The 19,436-nt window shown below is 38.0% G+C and overlaps 2 protein-coding genes across 6 annotated transcripts in view; one reads left to right on the top strand and one right to left on the bottom strand.

Moving 5' to 3' along the window:
- The window catches only part of LOC128880023 (uncharacterized), a 678,051-nt gene extending 666,432 nt beyond the window's left edge, over positions 1-11,619 (bottom strand). Inside the window, exons 1-2 of one of the 2 annotated variants that reach the window (XM_054129644.1) lie at positions 10,803-11,619; positions 10,275-10,730 (exon numbers count right to left, since the gene is read on the bottom strand). The gene's annotated coding sequence lies outside the window, so the exon portion shown is untranslated. Of the gene's footprint in view, positions 1-10,274 lie in introns of both variants that reach the window. The other variant, XM_054129647.1, reaches the window with a different exon arrangement.
- A 2-nt stretch (positions 11,620-11,621) lies between these two features.
- Positions 11,622-19,436, top strand: part of LOC128880024 (proteasome subunit alpha type-5-like) — a 198,024-nt gene continuing 190,209 nt past the window's right edge. The window contains exons 1-2 of one of the 4 annotated variants that reach the window (XM_054129651.1): positions 11,622-11,637; positions 14,134-14,236. In XM_054129651.1, the coding sequence (XP_053985626.1) occupies positions 14,182-14,236 (55 nt within the window). In that variant the 5' untranslated portion in view covers positions 11,622-11,637; positions 14,134-14,181. Of the gene's footprint in view, positions 11,638-11,739; positions 12,011-13,902; positions 13,985-14,133; positions 14,237-19,436 lie in introns of those variants that run through there. The other 3 variants (XM_054129653.1, XM_054129649.1, XM_054129650.1) reach the window with 3 other exon arrangements.

Genomic DNA, 19,436 nt, shown 5'->3' on the forward strand with positions numbered 1-19,436 from the left:
AGTTCAACTTGAATATGAATTAATATCACCCTACTTCTCAAACTACATAAAGTGAATATTTGTCATTTTTAGACACAGTGTTTTAAAAGTGTTTCTCTAGGAATTGCAATCCAGTACAGCTCGTGGCCACCCTGACCAGTTTTAACCCCGAAAGCTCGACATCGACGACGGTTACGAATACATATTATAGTTAAAAAATATTCCTCGCGTTCGCAGTGCACACTTTGCGAAGGAGAGGAAAGTATTGACCATTTTTTACGCAGCGACGACATTAATCGCACCCCAAGGCGACCACTTTTCGTTGTTATTACGCCCCTGAGAAATTTACCATTCGAGAGCGATAGCACGAAAGTGCAACGTTTTATTATGATTTATAACGGTCACTCGTTGAACTGGTCCAGTATCCTTGAAATATCGCGGACACGTGAGGCAAGCTTGGGCGCGCGTCGATAGTCAACGCTCGTAATGGATCATGCAACGTATGGAAAATACGTAGGTATTACTTGGGAAAATTTTGGGAGAACCCGATGGAAGTTTGCTTTTCACCGCGGTCAATTTCGTTCGCTCGAAATCGCTGCCTTATCGAAAATTGAGACCCCGAGAATACGAAGATATTCAAATCACACAAAGTCGAAATAGGATAGGATCTCTTGAAAGAATCCTTATACTCCTACGACTTCCACGGAGAAATTGTATTTTAGATGGGAACGGGACCACGTGGGAAACGGAATTAAAAAAGGGAAAGAAATAATGTCTGAGAATTCACGGAGAAAGTCTATTTTATATTGTGTACTAGCTGTATGGATGCAAGTCTTGTAAAATAGGATAGCTGTATATTACAATTATATTTTATGATGTAATTGTATTACTAATTCGTATATTGAAATCAAAATATGATAAAAAGTTGAGTGGCATGAACGGTTTCTGAATTGTTACATTATTTAAGAATTATAGATATTTGCATATAAATTGTGTCAACATGATGTTACATTGTATTATGTTAATAAAAAATATATACATGTATATACAGTCAGTCTCTATATGTATTGAAGAAGTTTGTGTAAATTAAATAATAGGTTCGATGTTTACAAACAAATGTTTCGTTAAAAATATGTACATGGATAAACTTTACACTTGTATATATATATAATGAAAAATTAATTTGAAAACATCAAACCTATCATTTACTTTAGACAAATTCCTTGAATAAACACAGAGGGTGCGAATATTTATAGGACTCACTGTATGTGTATCATTTATCATTTATTCCTATCTCTAATCATTCTTTTCCTCGCTCTTGTAATCACATTTTTACTTCTCACTTACTTCAGGTTATAGAATCTTATTATTGTATTATATTTACCGAGGAAGACCTGATACATTAGAGACAAGACGTTCAAGTATAAAATAGGATCTACATATATGCTTCCTACTGCTGCATCTCTTGCAATCAACAAGAATTAAATATGACAAGCAGATTATATGCTTTAGTAAACAGCCGAAGCCAGAATCGGTGTCTTAAATCTTTAAAGCTGGATCGTCGAAGCCTTAATACCTCTCACCACGACAACCAGCGAGGAACATCGCTCAATTCCAACGCTTCTATCACTATACCACTTTTACAGTTTAAACTGCCAAGGAATACTTCGGTAATCATGCAAAACTGCATCTTCTAACGACCCGAAACACAAAACAACTCCGATAAATAAAGTTTCACGCGATAGAGTTTCTCCGCGTTCGATGCCACACGTTTAACAATTCATGGAGTTCTGATCTCCGTGCGTTCGATAATCCCCCCGTACGTATTCCTCAAATTCCCCGAAGATGCAATAAATATCGAGTATACGAGGGCACCGGCTACTCGAACAAGCTCGAACAGGGCGCATTGAATTTCAAATGGGGAAAACTGCACCCTGATGCGCGCGATCCGCGCTCCGAATTCAATTTCGATTATTTAATACCGCGAAAACTCGGTAAATAACTATAGACAGCGAAGCAACGGCCAGGAATAAGGGAACGGCAGTTCCGACCGGAAATGGTTGCAAGGACAATCGCATTCGGCGGTTACGAGCTCTTTACATCGAGTTTACGATTCAACAGACCCGCGTGGCGCGTTATCGGGGTTTAATAATCAACGTTTAATCAGCAATTAATGTCTTTCGTGTTCGGGAGTACTACTTCCTCAAAAAAAAAAAAAAAAAAAAAAAAAACATTGGAATTACAATCCGAAACTTCGGGATGCAATTAAAATTAATACCTCTGAATTGATTAAACGTTTGTAACGTATACAGCTACATCTAGTATTCGATCAAACATTATTAACGATCGTAACTGGAAATGTTATTGGTAATTCGCCGCGCGAATTTTCACGGCGAATCAGACTTTTTCAATAGTGATACAGTGTGTCACTAGTTTAGACATAGGCTAACAACTGTAGCTAAAATATTATATTGAAAAGAATATTATCCGAACCCCCCCCCCCCTAGTTCAACTTGAATATGAATTAATATCACCCTACTTCTCAAACTACATAAAGTGAATATTTGTCATTTTTAGACACAGTGACTAGCATTGAATTCACTAGCGTGAATTTCGCTGTCTCCCATCGAATACAATGGGAGACAGCGAAATGTTTATTCTCGAAGCATAAAATATAAACAATAAAATAGACGTTACAACGTTTAGAAGAGGAAACATAAGTCCAGTAAATCTATTAAGTAAGTACAAATTTGCATAAGCATCCACAGTCGAACCACACGCTGACAAAGTGTCAGTTCCCCCATCAAAAGTCATAGAAACCGATTAAGCCACCCCGGAACCACCTATAATTGAAAATTCATGCAATTATCGAAACAATAAAACGTCACGGAGGGTTGAGAGGAGAGGAGGGAGGGCGTTTAAACAGGTCCCCGATCGTTGTAACGTACCGGGTCGTGTTTTTATTTCGCGGAGGATCGACGGTTGAGCAAATGTAATTTCAACGGGAAGGCAATACGTTCGTTAAATCAACTATATTGCGGTGGTTCGATCAAACAATTTACATTTCAATTAAACGGTCTTCGTTCGAGGGAAAACGAATCGAGGTGGACCCGAAAGTGTAGGGTTTGCCGAAAACGTGTCTGCCCGTGAACGTTTAAATCGACCCGGGTCGGGGCGTACAGTAGACGCGCAATTATCAACTGCGCGTTGTTAATTACAGCCGCGGAGCGGGGGAGGGCGATGGAGAAAAAAAAGAAAGAAGCGAGAGATGAGAGGGAGAATGAGTCGCGCGAACGAGCTACTAATTACGATTTTCGATCTGCCCAGGAGAGAGGATAATAAAAAGAAAACAGAAGCGGCCGCGCTAAAAGCCTCGAACTGATGGACAAGAGAAAAGGCGGGAACACGGAATGTGGGTAACCAATTTCGCGAAACAAATTTTAATTGCAATTACTTCGACGCTATCGCCGATGGTGCGTGAATCTCTCTCGTCGCGATGCTCTAGCACGCGATGTACACATTGAAATATAGCGTGCCTCCTGGGACAAAGGTGTCCACTCGATAATCAACCGCTATTATTTATTGCACATCGATTTACTGGGAAATCGTATACAAAACACCCCGAGTAAACGTTTTATTACGAGTGTTTATAAATGTTGTAAATTGTTTATTCGTTCAATGAACGACGATTAAGAATCATTCGACTAAACGGTGAAATTTTTATTTATGCAAATGTCTACGTAAATATTTCATTTGAACGATCGAAAGTAACGGTAGCGAATTATTGAACTGAACAGAGAATTCGTGTCTATTCATTGTGAGATATTTCATTTTGTAATCCAAATTCAAGTTTTTATACAACGAATAACGAATAAATAGAGCGCGAGGTATCGAATTGAATAGTTCACCCGAAGGTCTGTACCAAAAATGGGTAAAATTTGTATTCTCTGTTATTTACAGTTTCATCTAAACGTGAATTTTGCTCATTTCTGGTCAGGCTCCAACGAGATTCATTCATGGTTATTCACAGTCCACGAGCATTTCAAGATTCACAGTTCATACGGAAGTGTGAGGTACAGTCCTAAGATGTGTATAAAACCGATAAAACATGAATAAAACCGATGGGTAAAGCTCCAGTCTCTTGCATAACCAACGGAGCAACGTGAGTAACCTCGAATCTCGGAAGTGCAATCTTTGGCACGTGTCCCGAACCTATTGGGTATACTTGTACCACGACGTCGCATCGTGGAAACCTCGAAAACTCCGAAGAATGATTCAGATCCTCCGTGAAATCGGATCTTGGGCAACATACTTTTTCGAATTTAGTTCCTCGATCGTCACAATTTTATAGAACCTCGCGATGGAAGTTTCGAGTCCCATCTTAAATGGTGAACGCTTCAGATGCTACCATTTTTGCCATTTCAGACTTTTCTTGTATCGCTAACTAACAAAGATCCTTTTTCGAGATTTAAATACACGTTTTAATCCAAATCATTCGTAATTTTACATTACAAGTACTGAACTTAACCCTTTGCACACGAGGCACTTTTTTCTTGTATCTATCAGCAACTCGAGATGCTTTCTTAGCATTCTATTTCCACGAATGCTAAGATTATATTGACTTCAAAAATGAGATCCTTAATTTGAGATTTGAGAATCAGGCCACCTTTGTCTCAGTGATAATCATTTTATTGACACTTCGAGTTTCAAAGAAATTAAACCTAAAGAGAACCTAGTAGTGACTGAGAGTCACCTCTCGAGTGCAAAGGGTTAATAGGTATGTATCGTATAAAACATTCTCAAGTTATCATCTACACTAAAAGAAAACACAGATTTCTAAGTATTTTAAAATATATCTCGACGAAAAAATGTACTTATTAAATTCGATACTTGTTCTGCGAAATTTCGCTTTGTTTTGGATTAAAACGTGTATTTAAATATCAATACAAGATTCTTGAATTTAATTCTCTAGTGATTCGATTTCTATGTGGCGTCTATAAACGAACAAAACAAAAAATTGTTTAAGATCAGTTTGATGTTAACAATTTAAGGAGAAGAATCGCTTGATAGGGTTCCTGGGCCATGATCTAATATTTGCTGGACAATTACTTCACTAAATGGCCTATCTAAGCCATCGACAAACCCTGTGTCCCCGAATCTAATATTCGGAAATGGCTGCTGTCCACAGTCACGACAATGATGATGATTTACGTGTTCTACGTGCTTGAGCAATACAAGGATATGTGCTCCCCAAGATACACATTCTACAGACAAGTGATGACACATGATCACCGAGCGTTTCTCTTTGCACTCGAGGATAGGAAATCTCTGAACCTAATCGTGTACCTACGATTAGAAATTAGAGATCACCGATCTCTATTGTTAGAGAACAATAGAAGATACGAGTGGTAGAAAGCTACTTAAATTCGAACATGACGACGCCCAAGAAAACTTAAAATACGTTCTCAAAAGTGCGGTACACGCTTTTCCACGATAGTATGCATCTATAATAACACGCGAATTAAATCACTACATTTTACACACTGATTACCATTCTAAAGAAGAGTTTGATTACTTTTAAAGCTCAAAACTGCCCTTACACTTTTGATATCGAAACAAAGAAACCAGAGTTCGATTTTTTGATACCAGAGTGGCGTAACCGTTTAATACGCTTGAAATCTGATTCGGAACAGGCCTTTGGGCCTCAGTTCGCCTATCCCTGACTCATTGCGTGAGACAGACGAATCACGGAGGGTTAACACACCTCAACGACTTCATGAATAAAAATGAACTACGGTTTGTTAAACACGACATTAATACCTTCACCCGAGAACGTTCATTGCCGACGTATCCTTGCCTTGGGTATTTCCTCGAAGTAAAAACGCCAGGCAGTTCGCGTATGAGTCCTCGGCGATAACCAAATCATACGGTAGCGATAACGATACGTTCTGTAACGAACCTACCACTGTAATTAAATTCGTACCGAAGGAAACGATAACTGGCCTGAAATTGCGAAACGTTCCCGCGGATTTGCATAGGTTCGCGCAAGTATACACCATCGTGGGTACGCACGATTACGTTGCTTCCTTCTGCGATCTCCTAATTACTAAACGTTATCACTCAAAAACATCATTTTTTTTTTTTTTTTTTTTTGGTGTTTATATGAAATTGCTCGAGTGGAAAGATTCGAATCATTTGAGAACAGTAATGGCTTCTAAGGTTTTAGTGTGACAATAGGTTGATGGAAAGTGGTCTGGAATATGTGATAAGAATTTATTAAATATGAGGAAGACAAAAAGATATGAAACAAGGAAGTGAAATATCTACGGTACACGTTAATTTCTGAAAGGACAAGAATATTGACTATTGTTACCTTTTGTAATAGATTGCAGGAAACAATTAAGAAACCAAATAGTAAAAAAAAAAATGGAATTGCTTGGTAGGGAGGGAGAAATATTATTATTAACAGATCATGTTCTAATGTTCCAGCAATAGTGAAATGAATTCATCTCTGTTGGTTCGATGACAAGGTCCTAGCTTCCAAGTTTCATACTTATTTTTTAAATTCTCTTCTTTCCAACGTTTTCTCCGCATTAGTGGAACTCAGAGATGGGTGAAACCTTAGACTTCGAATAAATCTGAAGTTTGCCGATGCGTTTGTCTCGTTTCCTTTTTTGGAAAATATTCAAAGGAGAAAACAAGACAAGCATGTCGGCAAACTTCAGATTTATTCGAATTCTAGGGTTTTGCCCATCACTGGTAGAACTGATAGAAATGTACGTCCCCTATCTACGTCTCGGTTATTCATCGCTACCAATCTACAATATTACACTAATTTCCTACCGTGCCAGTTTTGCCTACATTCCAAACAAAGAAATAAATTCTATCGACCATTGCACAGTTGCCCCAACGACTATCCTAATCTATTTCCCTCCTTACCTCCCTCGCAACATTAATAATTAGTAATACTTTCCCCACAGTCGCGTATATCCCGCAAACTGGGGACAGTGCAGCGGACTTGGCAAGAAAAGTAGATTTACGGCACGTTTCCTCGAATCCCCTACCCTCCTGACCCCGATGTTTCGGCGCTGGAGTAATAATAATGAAAAGTTACATAACAGAACCGGAAAGCTCCGAGGAAGAAAGGAAAAGAGAAACGGTTAGTGATGAGGGTTCGTGACTGCATACGAGCTCTCCTACAGGTAACGCCGACGCGTCGGAAAACCCGGCAAGAGATTGATGACCCCGTAAGTGAAAGGACCGAACCGGTGAAAAACGAGGCACCGGCGAGAATTCCTTCTGCGAGCCCGGCGAATAAGAAGAAAATGCCCCGAAAAGAAACGTGGGAGAGTAATTAAGCGCGGTGGATAATTACGGGCCGGTGATTTTAAGCGCATCGATATTTTGCACCGACTATTGCGGTTTCGGGGAATTGCTGGGACGTGAGATTGATTTCCCTTCGAGTGGATGATTACGCGAGTGCGTTGCACCGTATGATTAGGGGATAATAGTAATTAATTGAGGGGTACGTTTGTTGCTTTAATTCGCCCGATAAAGTGGAAGACCTTGATCGCAACCTTTGTTTTGGACTCTCTGGGACAGCTTTCGAGCTTTTATTCCATTTTTTACGTAATACAGTGTTTAGTAACATTTTCACCTTTTATTGGGTTGACTCATAAAGATTGAGAATGTTTGATAAGGAATTGGGATTTAAATGAGCGTACTTCTACTCTTGCAAACTGTTATTGTTGATATTTTATATACTTATCCATGCACATCCTTCCACATATATTTTCCCACATTCTCGCTTGCTATTAATGCATAAACATCCGCAGTCTACTCATAAATAACTTCCACAGCAGAAAACAAATAATCAGATTTTCGAGGAACCTTCTGTAAGTGACAATTTTTCATTTGCCTGCTAAATAAGAACGAACGACAACCAACAACGGTACATAATTAATTTTCGGGCTACTTTCCGACTGCTTCCTATTTGTAATTTGAATTACACTCGTAAGTAGATACATTGTTCGTAAATGTTCTGTCACGTGTTGATTTCGTGCGCAGATGATTCTCATTAATCACATCGACAATTATAAAATGTCCTTCGTTACCTCACCGAGACGTGACGCGACTATTACTCGCGCTAGTGAATGCAACTCGGTCCGCGTGACGATTAAGTAGTCTCGAATTTCACGGTTGCTCAAGCAAACGTAACACAATCGTATCAGAGTGCCGCGCATCATTGACAGAATCAATGAAATTTGTCTAAAAATAGTTAACCGACAAGGCAACGATTTGTTTAATCTCTAAATTCGCTTTCATACAGATTTATAACTGCAAAAAAAAAAAAATCCCTATAGAATTGCTCCATTTATTCAGGGACCCTCTTTAACCCTTAGTCGTCGCGAGATCCACCAGGGACCTCTGCCTCATTATTACGTTAATAATTCATGATAATCCTCCCTTTTAACCTTTTTAAGCATGCACCGTGACTACACGTTTTTAAGTTATCTCGAAATGACTGGAATTAAATAATTTAAGGGTTGAACATCCCTACGTTGTGCTCCATTTATTCGATATAATTTACGTGGACTCTGACAAACAAGTTTGTGTGTTTTTAGTTACTTATTTGTGGCCACTCAAGAATCTAAATATTCTTTACAATATTATTTTTCTAACAATGTTGTTTACTACCACATCAACCGAATAAACATATTAATATAATATGTGTTGTACCACTTCGAAGATAGATATATGAAAAATTTGTATTATGTTTGTCACGATTCATTCAAAATGAATTGCTTTAAGTGCCTGTTTTACTAATTCAATGTAAAATTGTGAAGATTCAAATAATATGCTTACACCTATTATATATATATATTTTTTTTTTAATAAAACGTATAAATAGGACCCATTCATAAAATAAAATAAAATTATTTACCCCGTATAATGCTCCCTTTTCTACCAAATATTTTCAATAAAAACAATCTTTTGATAGCTTCATCCCCTCGTGAGAGATTTAATCACTTCACTTTAAACAGCCTCTATAGTAACGTTCTCTATATTCTCCAATTCAATTGTCACTAATGTATACAATTTTGAACTACTTTCACTCCAATTTCTCTCCTATCGCAACGAAGTCATGATAACTTTTGATATCTTCGACTATCGCATTGACAGTAGCTCTAATATGTTCTCCAAGGGTTCGCACCTTGCCTAAGGGCCACACCAGAAGGTGATGGATTTTTAAAACGACAAACGGGCGCCTAATAACTGATTATTAGTACCAGTCGCCACCGATAGGGGTACTTATTCTAACGAACTCTCGAAAGCCGGCAAAAACGAAAAAGGAGAAACTAGCCCTTTGAATCTTGACGCCCAAGGCAAAACGTTTTAAATTTGCCTCGCAGTGAATAGGTTAAATCCTCCGTAAAACTGTAGTCACACGCACGTGCAACGAGTGACAACTTCCGTCGTAAAAACTTTGTTCCTCTGATGTTTATTATTACTGATGAAGCTTAAGGGGTTAGTCGCAGTCAGTAAAAGGAAAAACGACATTTCTTTGTGATTTTTTTTTTAGTTATTAAATAATAATTTGCATAAGTAACAATTAAGTATATTATAAAGCATGTTTTAAAGAACTAAAAAGCCGATGACGTAGACGATGATTTAAAAACATAGGTTTGCGGTGAGCAAGATTTCTCTACGCTAGTTTACCTGAAAACAAAAACAAAGGTAGATTTCGAAAATAGATCAGTCTAGCGGGTCCCTGAACAAAGGATTTTGGAAAATATTAATTTAAAACTAGATGACGTACGTTTGAAGTTGATTTTTAATTTTTCCACTAAAATTAAACGATTCGATACAGGATCAAGAAAAAAGTATACAAGAAAATAGAAAATCCTTCGATCAGGGTCCCGTTAGTCTAATATATTTTCTAAATTTACCTTTAGTTTTGTTTTCAGCTGCACCAGTTTGAATAAATGTTCCTCACCGCAAACTGTTATGACCAAATGAATTAACCACTTTTTAAAACAAAAATTCTTTTATAGTTCCTTAAGACATACTTTGTAATATATTTACATTTCATTCAGAAAAATTATTATTTAATACCTTAAAAAAACACACACACACAAGAAAGTGTCCGTTTTCATTTACCTGACTGCGACTAACCCCTTAAAACAACTTCAGAGAACAAGTCCTTCTGTCACATTGGCAACAAGCATGTCGACATGCTTGTTTATGCATATTTAACAATTATATTTAATAATAATGAAATTGCAGTCACTCACCGAGTTAAGTACGTCTCGCCGGAAGCTGCGAACAAATCCCACATTCCGAGCCAAGCAGGTTCAGCAGTCGTTTGGTGTTACATAATTTTCTAACCTCAAAGCGCGACGAAACCAGGTGAAAAAGTAAAACGAAGCGCGAGGGAAAAGCAGATCGACCGCGTCTCACCATGAATCTCGGTCGAACTTCGAGATCTCGTTCTCGTGGCTGATGGCGATACAACCGCGATTGCACAGTACCGGTTTCGAGATAGAAAAAGAGCGCGGCGTCGAGTAGGACCAATAAACGCGCGAAGGGCTTTTTCGAAAGGCGCCAAACAACGTTAACAGTGTTTTTCAAACATCATATTCACGTACACCCTTAATTCAAACTGAACTCAATTGCAAACTTACACGTTGAAATGAAACGTTAACACTGTCTTAAAGAGTACAATTTATATTTCGAGCATTCAAAGCCATCTAGGGATTTATTTAATACTATGCAATAACGCAGAAATTCTGTTATCGAATAGTACTAGCAATCCCTATTACCGCGAAATGTAAAAACTGATCGAAAGCCCAAGGGGTCCCCGGTTTGAGAAACACTGTCCCAAAGGGACCGAGGCCCGCTGAATGATTTAAATACCACGTCAACAGGGCCCAAAGGGCCACTAACGTTGTGTGCGTCGCACGCGCGTTCCTTCGTCGGATTTAAAGGGACCGAGATCAGTGTATCTCCACTCACGATTTCACCCGTACGCGGAGCGCAACATATCACACGCGTTGACACGTTACAAACATTTTTCACACGGGAACACCGATAACACGCACGAGAACTCGTTGACCGGGGTACGTGTGCGCGCGCGTTAAACGCTTCGCGGAACACCGACAAATTCGACGTCCGGTGTCAAAAAGAAACGAAAACGGAAAGTTGACAGATCGGGTATGCAGCTGGCACGCAGCTGATGCACGGCACTCGGCGGAACACAGGGCTCGTGACACCTGACGTCACGACGACAATGCACGGGCACACGTTCCACGCGCGTCGAGCAGCCGAAAAAAAATGCACGCGTGACGTTTCCCTTAACGACGCGAAGAAATATCAAGCGGCCCGATCGAAAGGCACCAATGTTACGCCACTGTTTCGCGCTGGAACGGGCACGGTAGTGTTTCGTTTCCCTCCCTGCCTCTCTCTCTCTCCCTCTCGTCCTCCGTTCTGACATTTGTTTACTAGCCCGTGCTCGGCCACTCTGCGCTCGTTCGCGCGTAATTGTCAATGCGCGCGTACGTTCCGTCAGGCCGCATGATCGCACCGTGCCGCTGTCAGCTCGCAAGGACGATACGCTCGACGGGTCCGGGACATTCGATCACCGGCAAAACGAACCCTGTAATTCGCGTACGAAACAAACCACCGCGCACAGCATCCACATTCCACCATAGGGAATCTGCGACCGCGCAACCGCCGGGATCAAATCACATCCGCCGGCGAAAGTAGTGCCGCGCTCCGCCGAAACCGCGAATCAGACGAACGGGCTAAGGGACGACTGCGCGCCCCCGTTTGCCCGAGATAGTTTGCACACCGAGTGTTTGATAACGCGCTAACAAGTACATGATTCTGTAACATAATTGTGGTGTAAACAATGGTGCATCGAGCTGTTTCGATATCGTACCGAGGAAGCCGTATCGAACCAAAATAGTACGCGTGTTAAACGCCTTCGCAGCGCTGTGGACTCGTGTACCCGAAAAACACCGGGATTAAGGTTAGATCTCCCTTTTGTTGCCTTGCCCCTTTACTTCTTGTTAATGTAGGTCTCTGTGGTTCGTCGGATTCAACAGAATATAAGCGATAATGTTAGTTTAGTTGTAACTACGTCCCATTTGTACTTTTTGTGAATTTGGTATGCAGGGTTCAGTAGCGTGGCGCGATATTCTGAAGCCCGTGTGTTGTACTCCCCTTTTGGAAGTGATATTAGTCATTTTGAATCTCATTCGATCATAGACAAGATATCTTTAGATTTGGAGGAATATCCAACAGTATTTCTCAGTTTAATACAATTTTACTCCGTTTTATTCGACATTTATTACAAAACTTGCATTCATGATCAACGTGTACAGTTTAGAGAAATATTCAGAAAAATTGGTATCTCGTCATCGTACTATATCATTTCAACCATTTACTGATATTATATTCGTGATTATTTCTTATAAATTCGAGGTCCTCCAAATTAGAGGCCCGCGTGTTTCGCACGCGCCGCACCACCCCTTGTTGCGCCACTGGCAGGGCCGGCGAAGCAGATTCATTCGGAGCACCTTTCGCTAGGGATCCATAAAAAATGAAATATTAACCTTTTGATGCATGAATATTATTTTATTTTTCGAAAAAGAACCTACAGCTTGATCAATTATGTAATCATGAATTTATTTATGTTCAAATCAAATAATAAATTAATTAAATCTTTAAACCTATTACAATCTTCTTACAAGGTAACATTGTTAACGATATTTCTAATTTAAAAGCTAGATTTCATTTACTTTTAATTTGTAGTATAATTTTTAAATTAGTGGTTGTATCGAGGTGCTAGTAACTCCATCGCCAGTCCTGTTGATACGCTTGATATAAACGCAGACAAATTAAACGCTTAGCACAATGTATCAGCTTACATATCAAAAATAAATAGACGTAAATTAGGTCACTGACTCGTACTGTACTTCGTCCAGCGAGGTGACTCGGGTAAATAAAACCACGTGCTATAACAGTGTCTCATTCGTCCGCTGTCTCCAGCCAGGAGCGTATTTGGTAGGTTCAACGTATAGTGTCGATAAATATTTTTTTATAAATATTTTTAAACTGGACAAACGAACATATAAACAAACCTATATTTTGTAACGTACCGTATAGACCCGTATGACTTTCTTATGAGACACGAAATGTCAAGAGCAACTTAACTTTAATTCCGCTGTTTTTAAAGTAGTTCAATGTTTACAACACTGTGAAGACGTTTAATACGTATATTATTTTATTTCGATACGCCTTCCTTGGGCATATCATACTAATTTGTTTCGCCATCATTTACATCAAGACTTTTATACGAATTAAATATTTAGTAAAGTTATGAAACTGTCGGTGTAAATTAGTTTATTAGCAAACGATAATCTCAATAACATTCGAATGCTCTTTTTGCATTTGTTTCTTTCATTTCCTGGTTATTCAACGCGTGGTGATGGAATTGTCACGGTTTACGTCATCGAAAGCATTAAATAATACGCTCCTCGGTCATTAATATTAATACAGACTGTTACAGTGTACTGATTTTTTGTTTTCGATTCGTGATACTTTCCATTCGAACTGTAACGGGTAAACGTTGCTCCGAACGTATCTATTCTCGTTATAAAAGTTGAGAAATTTATCGATCGCCTGTTTACTCATCCTGCTGCATTGTGACGCATTTATCATGCGCGCGATCGATAAATCTTTCGATATGTAACGTGAACGTTCAAACGTCGAGAAATAAACCGCGATTAAATTTTAATTGGAATGTGAAACTTCGCCGTTATATCGAAACAAAATTATTCAAACCCTTTATAACGATTTAAAAACATATCTTCCGGGACGATTGTTACAGAGGAAACATCGGTTTTAGATACGTATACAATCTAATCGAATAATCATTTCGAAGATTTAAAAGTGCTGAGAGCATAACGGACAATAAGAGGGAAAGGTACTTTGTGCGAAGGTATTACCGTTGCTTCCCACGGCAACTGATTCACTTTCATTACTATTATCCTTCGTATTTACATTCAATTAACGTCCCACTATCAAGCAATCGCGTGTGTGTCGCGAGTAAGTAAAAGTCAGTAACGAAGTACTTTTTAACCTACGTAGTGAAACAGATGCACGCAGTTACGGAAGTGGCGTCACTCGTATCCCAATATGGCGGACACTGAACAGCGTAAACAGAGTGGCGAATACGGGAGCTCGTATGTGGGTAAGTTACTGTTATTATTTTTTAATACTTTTCGACGGTACGAAAAAGAAAAGTACAAGAGATAGGCCCGGTATTGGAAAGTGTGTCGAATAATCGATAGAACGTGATGTGGACTTCAAGTGCCAGCTGTAATCCCACACCGTTATGTTTTGTGCTTTTTTTGACGTTCTGTCTACGATTCGCGTACAATTACGATCGAATAAGACGATAGCCAGTGTTTCCCGTTAATTTCGTTTAATACCGACCACGTGGTGATTCGCCACGAGTTAAACAAAAATATTGTTTGCGTTGAAGTGCTGCCAGGTGTATACGAAGTCACCGTTAAATAATTCGTGTTTATAACTCGATGAATCATATCGCGTACGTATTTTTAACGGATTTATTATCCCGTAATTATCTCGCGGATAATTCATATATGTGGCAAGAGTGCAAAGATTAATGAAAGTGCTTTGTAATGTTCGCAATCGGTGAGGTTATATTACGGTCGTAAACAGTTTTTGTCAGTGGCGTACGACTTTTTAATTCCTCGCATCAGTGGCGTTGTAAACTATAAATAGGATAATAAGGCTGCTACGCATTCGTAATTATGTTTAGTAACACAATATTCTGTCAAAGGAGGATGACGTAGTCTCGAAGCATGGTACGTAGGTGCTACCGTCTCGCGGCAATAGCTCGAACTTTACTCCAGGAAGAGAGGGAACTTTAAATTATGGCAGTCAATGACTCGTCCATTCTTGTCGCTTATTATTCAGCAAAATTAGTCGTAAATTAGTTATTCGTGTTATTAAAGTATTCGAACGTTCCGCTAGTGATTATCGAGGCAACGTGTTTATTCATTGCGATGCTGACGGGCATAAAATAATACTTTAAATCGTTACTTAACAATTTTATGATTGGTCTGTCAAAACTGCATTCGATATTTAATTTTTTATTTGTCCCGATTGTTTCTATCGACATACCTGTTGCTACCGTTTTAAAATTTGGTTGGGTGTTTCATATTTATTGATTGAATATGATTTAATTTGTTTCAAATACGCGATAAAAGAAATTTAAAAAGTGACACGTAGCAACAGATGTGTTACGACACGAGCTGCTCGATCATAACAAGAGCGGAAATGTTCGTGGTTCTATTATTTGTGCAAAAAAGAGAAAGTAACAAATTGCTCATAATTATAAAAGAATACAGTAACGAAACTTCCGGGACACAGAAAATTATACTTCAATTTCAGTGATCGTGAGAAACTATGTCTACTCACGTCGGTGGAAAGCATATTGTGAGGGAAAAAACCCTATTTTCCATTATTAATAAGTAACGCGAAGAAAATATAATCCAATTAAATTTTAATAAAATCTCCTTGTTATTTTGAATTCGTATTATTAGACCAGAAAAGAAATTATTTCTTCACAGATTTTTTAATGCTTTGCTGACTTTTTTTACTTACTGTTTTTACACAACTTTTCTCTCACGTTCGTAGCCTGATAGATTACCACGCTTTATCATAGCTGATTTTTGCATTTATAAATACATCCTTTTGTTCTTTCGTGTGCAGCAGCCTCCTATAAATCTCATCTTCACTTTATCTGGCAAAAATGAATAAACAGCTGGGGCAAAAAATGTAACAATGAATTTTATATAAAAGAAAATCGTTGTTCTCACTAATTAGTAATCTACTTATAATCGATGCTTCGAGTTTCATTGTTTTAAACAAAATCAACGTTTCCGATTTCTAACTTATAAGCGATAGCATACGTAAATACGTGATAGTGGGTGAGTATTTGTAGGGGATATTCAAAAAATAAAAGGAAAAGCCTACCATCCGCGTAAGATAAAGAATCACCAGGAACGATACGTTAGTCGAGAACGATGTAACATTATTTCGCGTTAAATGAAAACCGTGACAATGAAACAGGTGGGAAAGGCAGGCCCCGAGTTTCAAAGCAATTCAATGCGCCATTATACAGCATTGCACGTGATATTTGGGATTGGAAATGAGACCCGCATATTGGCATACCTATTCAGTCCGACACAGCGCGTGCTTCATTGAATGCTATCGATAGGGTTTACGTGCCACACGTCCAATGAAAACGAGTCGTTTCGTTTTCCCAATAGTCCTCCGTGTTCCTTTCCGAGGCGGGGAACAATAACTGATAACAAATTTCCTTAAACACTCGCCTGTCGATGATTAATTAAACAGCGTAATTATCTTTCGGAAAAGCGGAGTAAATTTTAAATGAAATACAGGAGAGTAGTCTTTTTTGCTGAGTGATAATCAGTAATTGGTATATGTATATGTATTTAAAGTTGCTCTGAGTTGTTAGGTGGAAAATTGAATTTACAGTGGATGTAGAAAGTATTCGTGCACCGATCAATTTCCAAAAGAAACTATGTAAAATGTAATTTATCAATTTATTTTTTTAAAAACAATGACATTCTACATATTCTCGGAAATCTCTAGAATAGAATCTATTTTAGAGACCTCCGAAAATATGTAAAATATCATTGATTATAAGAAAAGAAGTTAAGAAACTCCCAAAAGACTTTTGTGTGAAATTGATCGATATACGAATACATTCTACAAAAACGAATACATTTGACAAAAATTCTTTAACTGAATATAATGTTTAATCGTGTACAAACCATTAGCTGGTGTACACTAAGTAGCATTGTAAATGAAGCCACTTGAGTAATTATTATTTATTCGACATAAAGAGACGAGACAAAAATGCAATAATTTAATTTTGGTTTATATTAAAGCAGACACTATCTAATAATTATTTCTTGGTTGGTCTCACAGATTATTTTGGGTCACGCATAGTAGTCTATGGTTAGAGGTCATTCAAGGTCGTTGAAGATCCACTATTGTAATTTCAATATACGATATAGTCAATATATAATCATATAAAACGGAAGAAATCTCTTCGCAAGCCCCCTTACTTGTTTGAAACTACTTAGTAACGTAAACGACACCGCACGATTGCTTCGTAGGACACTTCGAACACAAGAATGTTTACAATCTCCTAGCCTTCGAATGTTTCCTTACGTTGTAAGAAAGTCCTCCGTTTGGTGACTATTCTCGAAATTCGAGCCAGTTTAGGTTTTCGTCGAACGATAATTACGGTTGGGCGAAGACGACGCGAAGGAGTAACGAATGGGAACCATGTCAATAGCGAACGCGGACTTTGCAAATCCATCTGTCGCGATCCAATAAGACTAACACCAAGAGTTTCACCTCTCTCGAATGTACCAACACACCTGGAAACCTGTGCGCACGTGTTATATGTAACGATATACCCGTCCAATTCGCTTCATCGGCCGCTTGCGTACTTCCGCACCTCGTTAATTAAACTCCCATTATTCAGTCAGGTGAATTCGTAGACAATCCACGGTGTGGCATTAATTGCGATTCGCCTGAAAACGCAGGTTTTGCAGTGTTTCTTCTTCAAGCCTCGTGAGTCGAAGGGGACCATTGGTGCACTGTTTACGTGTTTTTTAGGGACAGAAAGATTCCTAAGAGAGGAGATTTTTTTGTACAATTTGTTTCATTTAAAAAAATGTCTCTATTCCTAATTTTTAATTGAAGAATATTGTATTATTCTGTTGCTTGGATTTTCACATTTATTATTTTTATAATATTATTCGCAGAGTCTATTGTATATTAAGTATGATTTATTTATTGGAGCGAGACTTTTTTAAGCATTTTATTTGGTTAGAGGCTTACTTTGAACAATTCTTTATATTCTTTGTGAATTATTCTTCTGGGTTGAATATTTTTCTGGCGTCACTTGAAAATGTAATTATTTATTTTTAAAGAATTTTTTTCTCATAGATAATAGAAGTTGCTCCTATGTGTCATTCGACGAAATATGCTTCATTTTGACCGAGGAAGTGAAAAATAATTTTCAAAGTCACATTTTGTTTTGGAGATAATAAAGTGCTTATTAATAAAGAATAATTTTTAAAAATTCCTTTTTGTTAACGAGCTTTAATTTAATGCCTGTTGGACAAGAAGTATGTGTTATGCTCTAAAAAGTACAACGAACCGACCGATTTTATTATCTCATATGGAAGTATAATAAGAAATAATAATGTTTGGTGTACTCGATAATGAAACAATAATGAGAACGTTTTTAAAGTAAGTTTCAAGCTCATCATAAATATTCCACGAAGTGCATATTTTACCTATCATTGCCATGGGAATTTTTCGTTTGCTTCTCTACGAATGATTATATAACGAAATTTGATTTTATAATTCAAGTTCGTGGCTCAATGAGTATTGCCTTTTTCTAAATGTAATTTCTCGATAAAATATTCCTTTCTATCGATCCAATTTTTACCTCTAATTCATGAACAGTAAATTAATAGTATCGTATCTATAATCTCGTTACTCCAAATTTTCTAACTAGATAAGATTCCCTCTCCGTATTTTGAATGCCTCGCCCTGTGTCTGTTCGCAGTCACGTCTTTAAATCGCGAACATGATGGCATTTTTGAGACAGCTATTATTTTTCTTGCACGCCTCCTTCCTGCGTAATAGCGAGATCGAGTTAGTCCGAGGTCGTCGTAAAAGGCACATAAGAACAATCGCGCGCGATGACCAATGTGTTCTTGAACGTGGTATGACGAGGAATGACGGTTGTTTCTTGCTCGTACACCGAGCTGTTCGAGATTAAGTATCGTCTGTTGACTGAGGAAAAACCAGTAGACCGTGATATTTCTCTTTTTTTTTCTTTACTTTATAGTCGGTAGTGGATCTGGGCTAATTAGGGCCTGAAGTTAATTGCTTTAAATGGGGCCTTGCCTTTTTATAAAATATTCTATGAACAGCAAATATCGTTACTATTATGCAAATTTATTTAGAGTAATTTTCAATTTATTTGGAATATTTAATCTCCTATTATTCTCTGAAGATAATTAATTTTAGAGGAGCCTTGCCTTTTTCTGAAATATTCTATGAACGGCAAATATGTGATTATCGTTATGAAAATACTTTTATTTTCCTGTGGTTCTCTGTTATTGAAATGTTTAAAAATATAGCCGCTCGAACCTAGAAAATTGAATAGAGAAATTTCAAATGAATGACTTGCGATTGTCAATTCTGTAAGCTACAGTAACAATGTTAGATGAGAGAAGTGGAATCATCATTAATTTTCTGTTTGTACTTGAAGACATCTCGTTTGACCATGGTATTGAAATTGGCAT

Source organism: Hylaeus volcanicus, chromosome 7 (assembly GCF_026283585.1).
Source record: "Hylaeus volcanicus isolate JK05 chromosome 7, UHH_iyHylVolc1.0_haploid, whole genome shotgun sequence".
NCBI classification, from domain to species: Eukaryota; Metazoa; Arthropoda; class Insecta; order Hymenoptera; family Colletidae; genus Hylaeus; species Hylaeus volcanicus.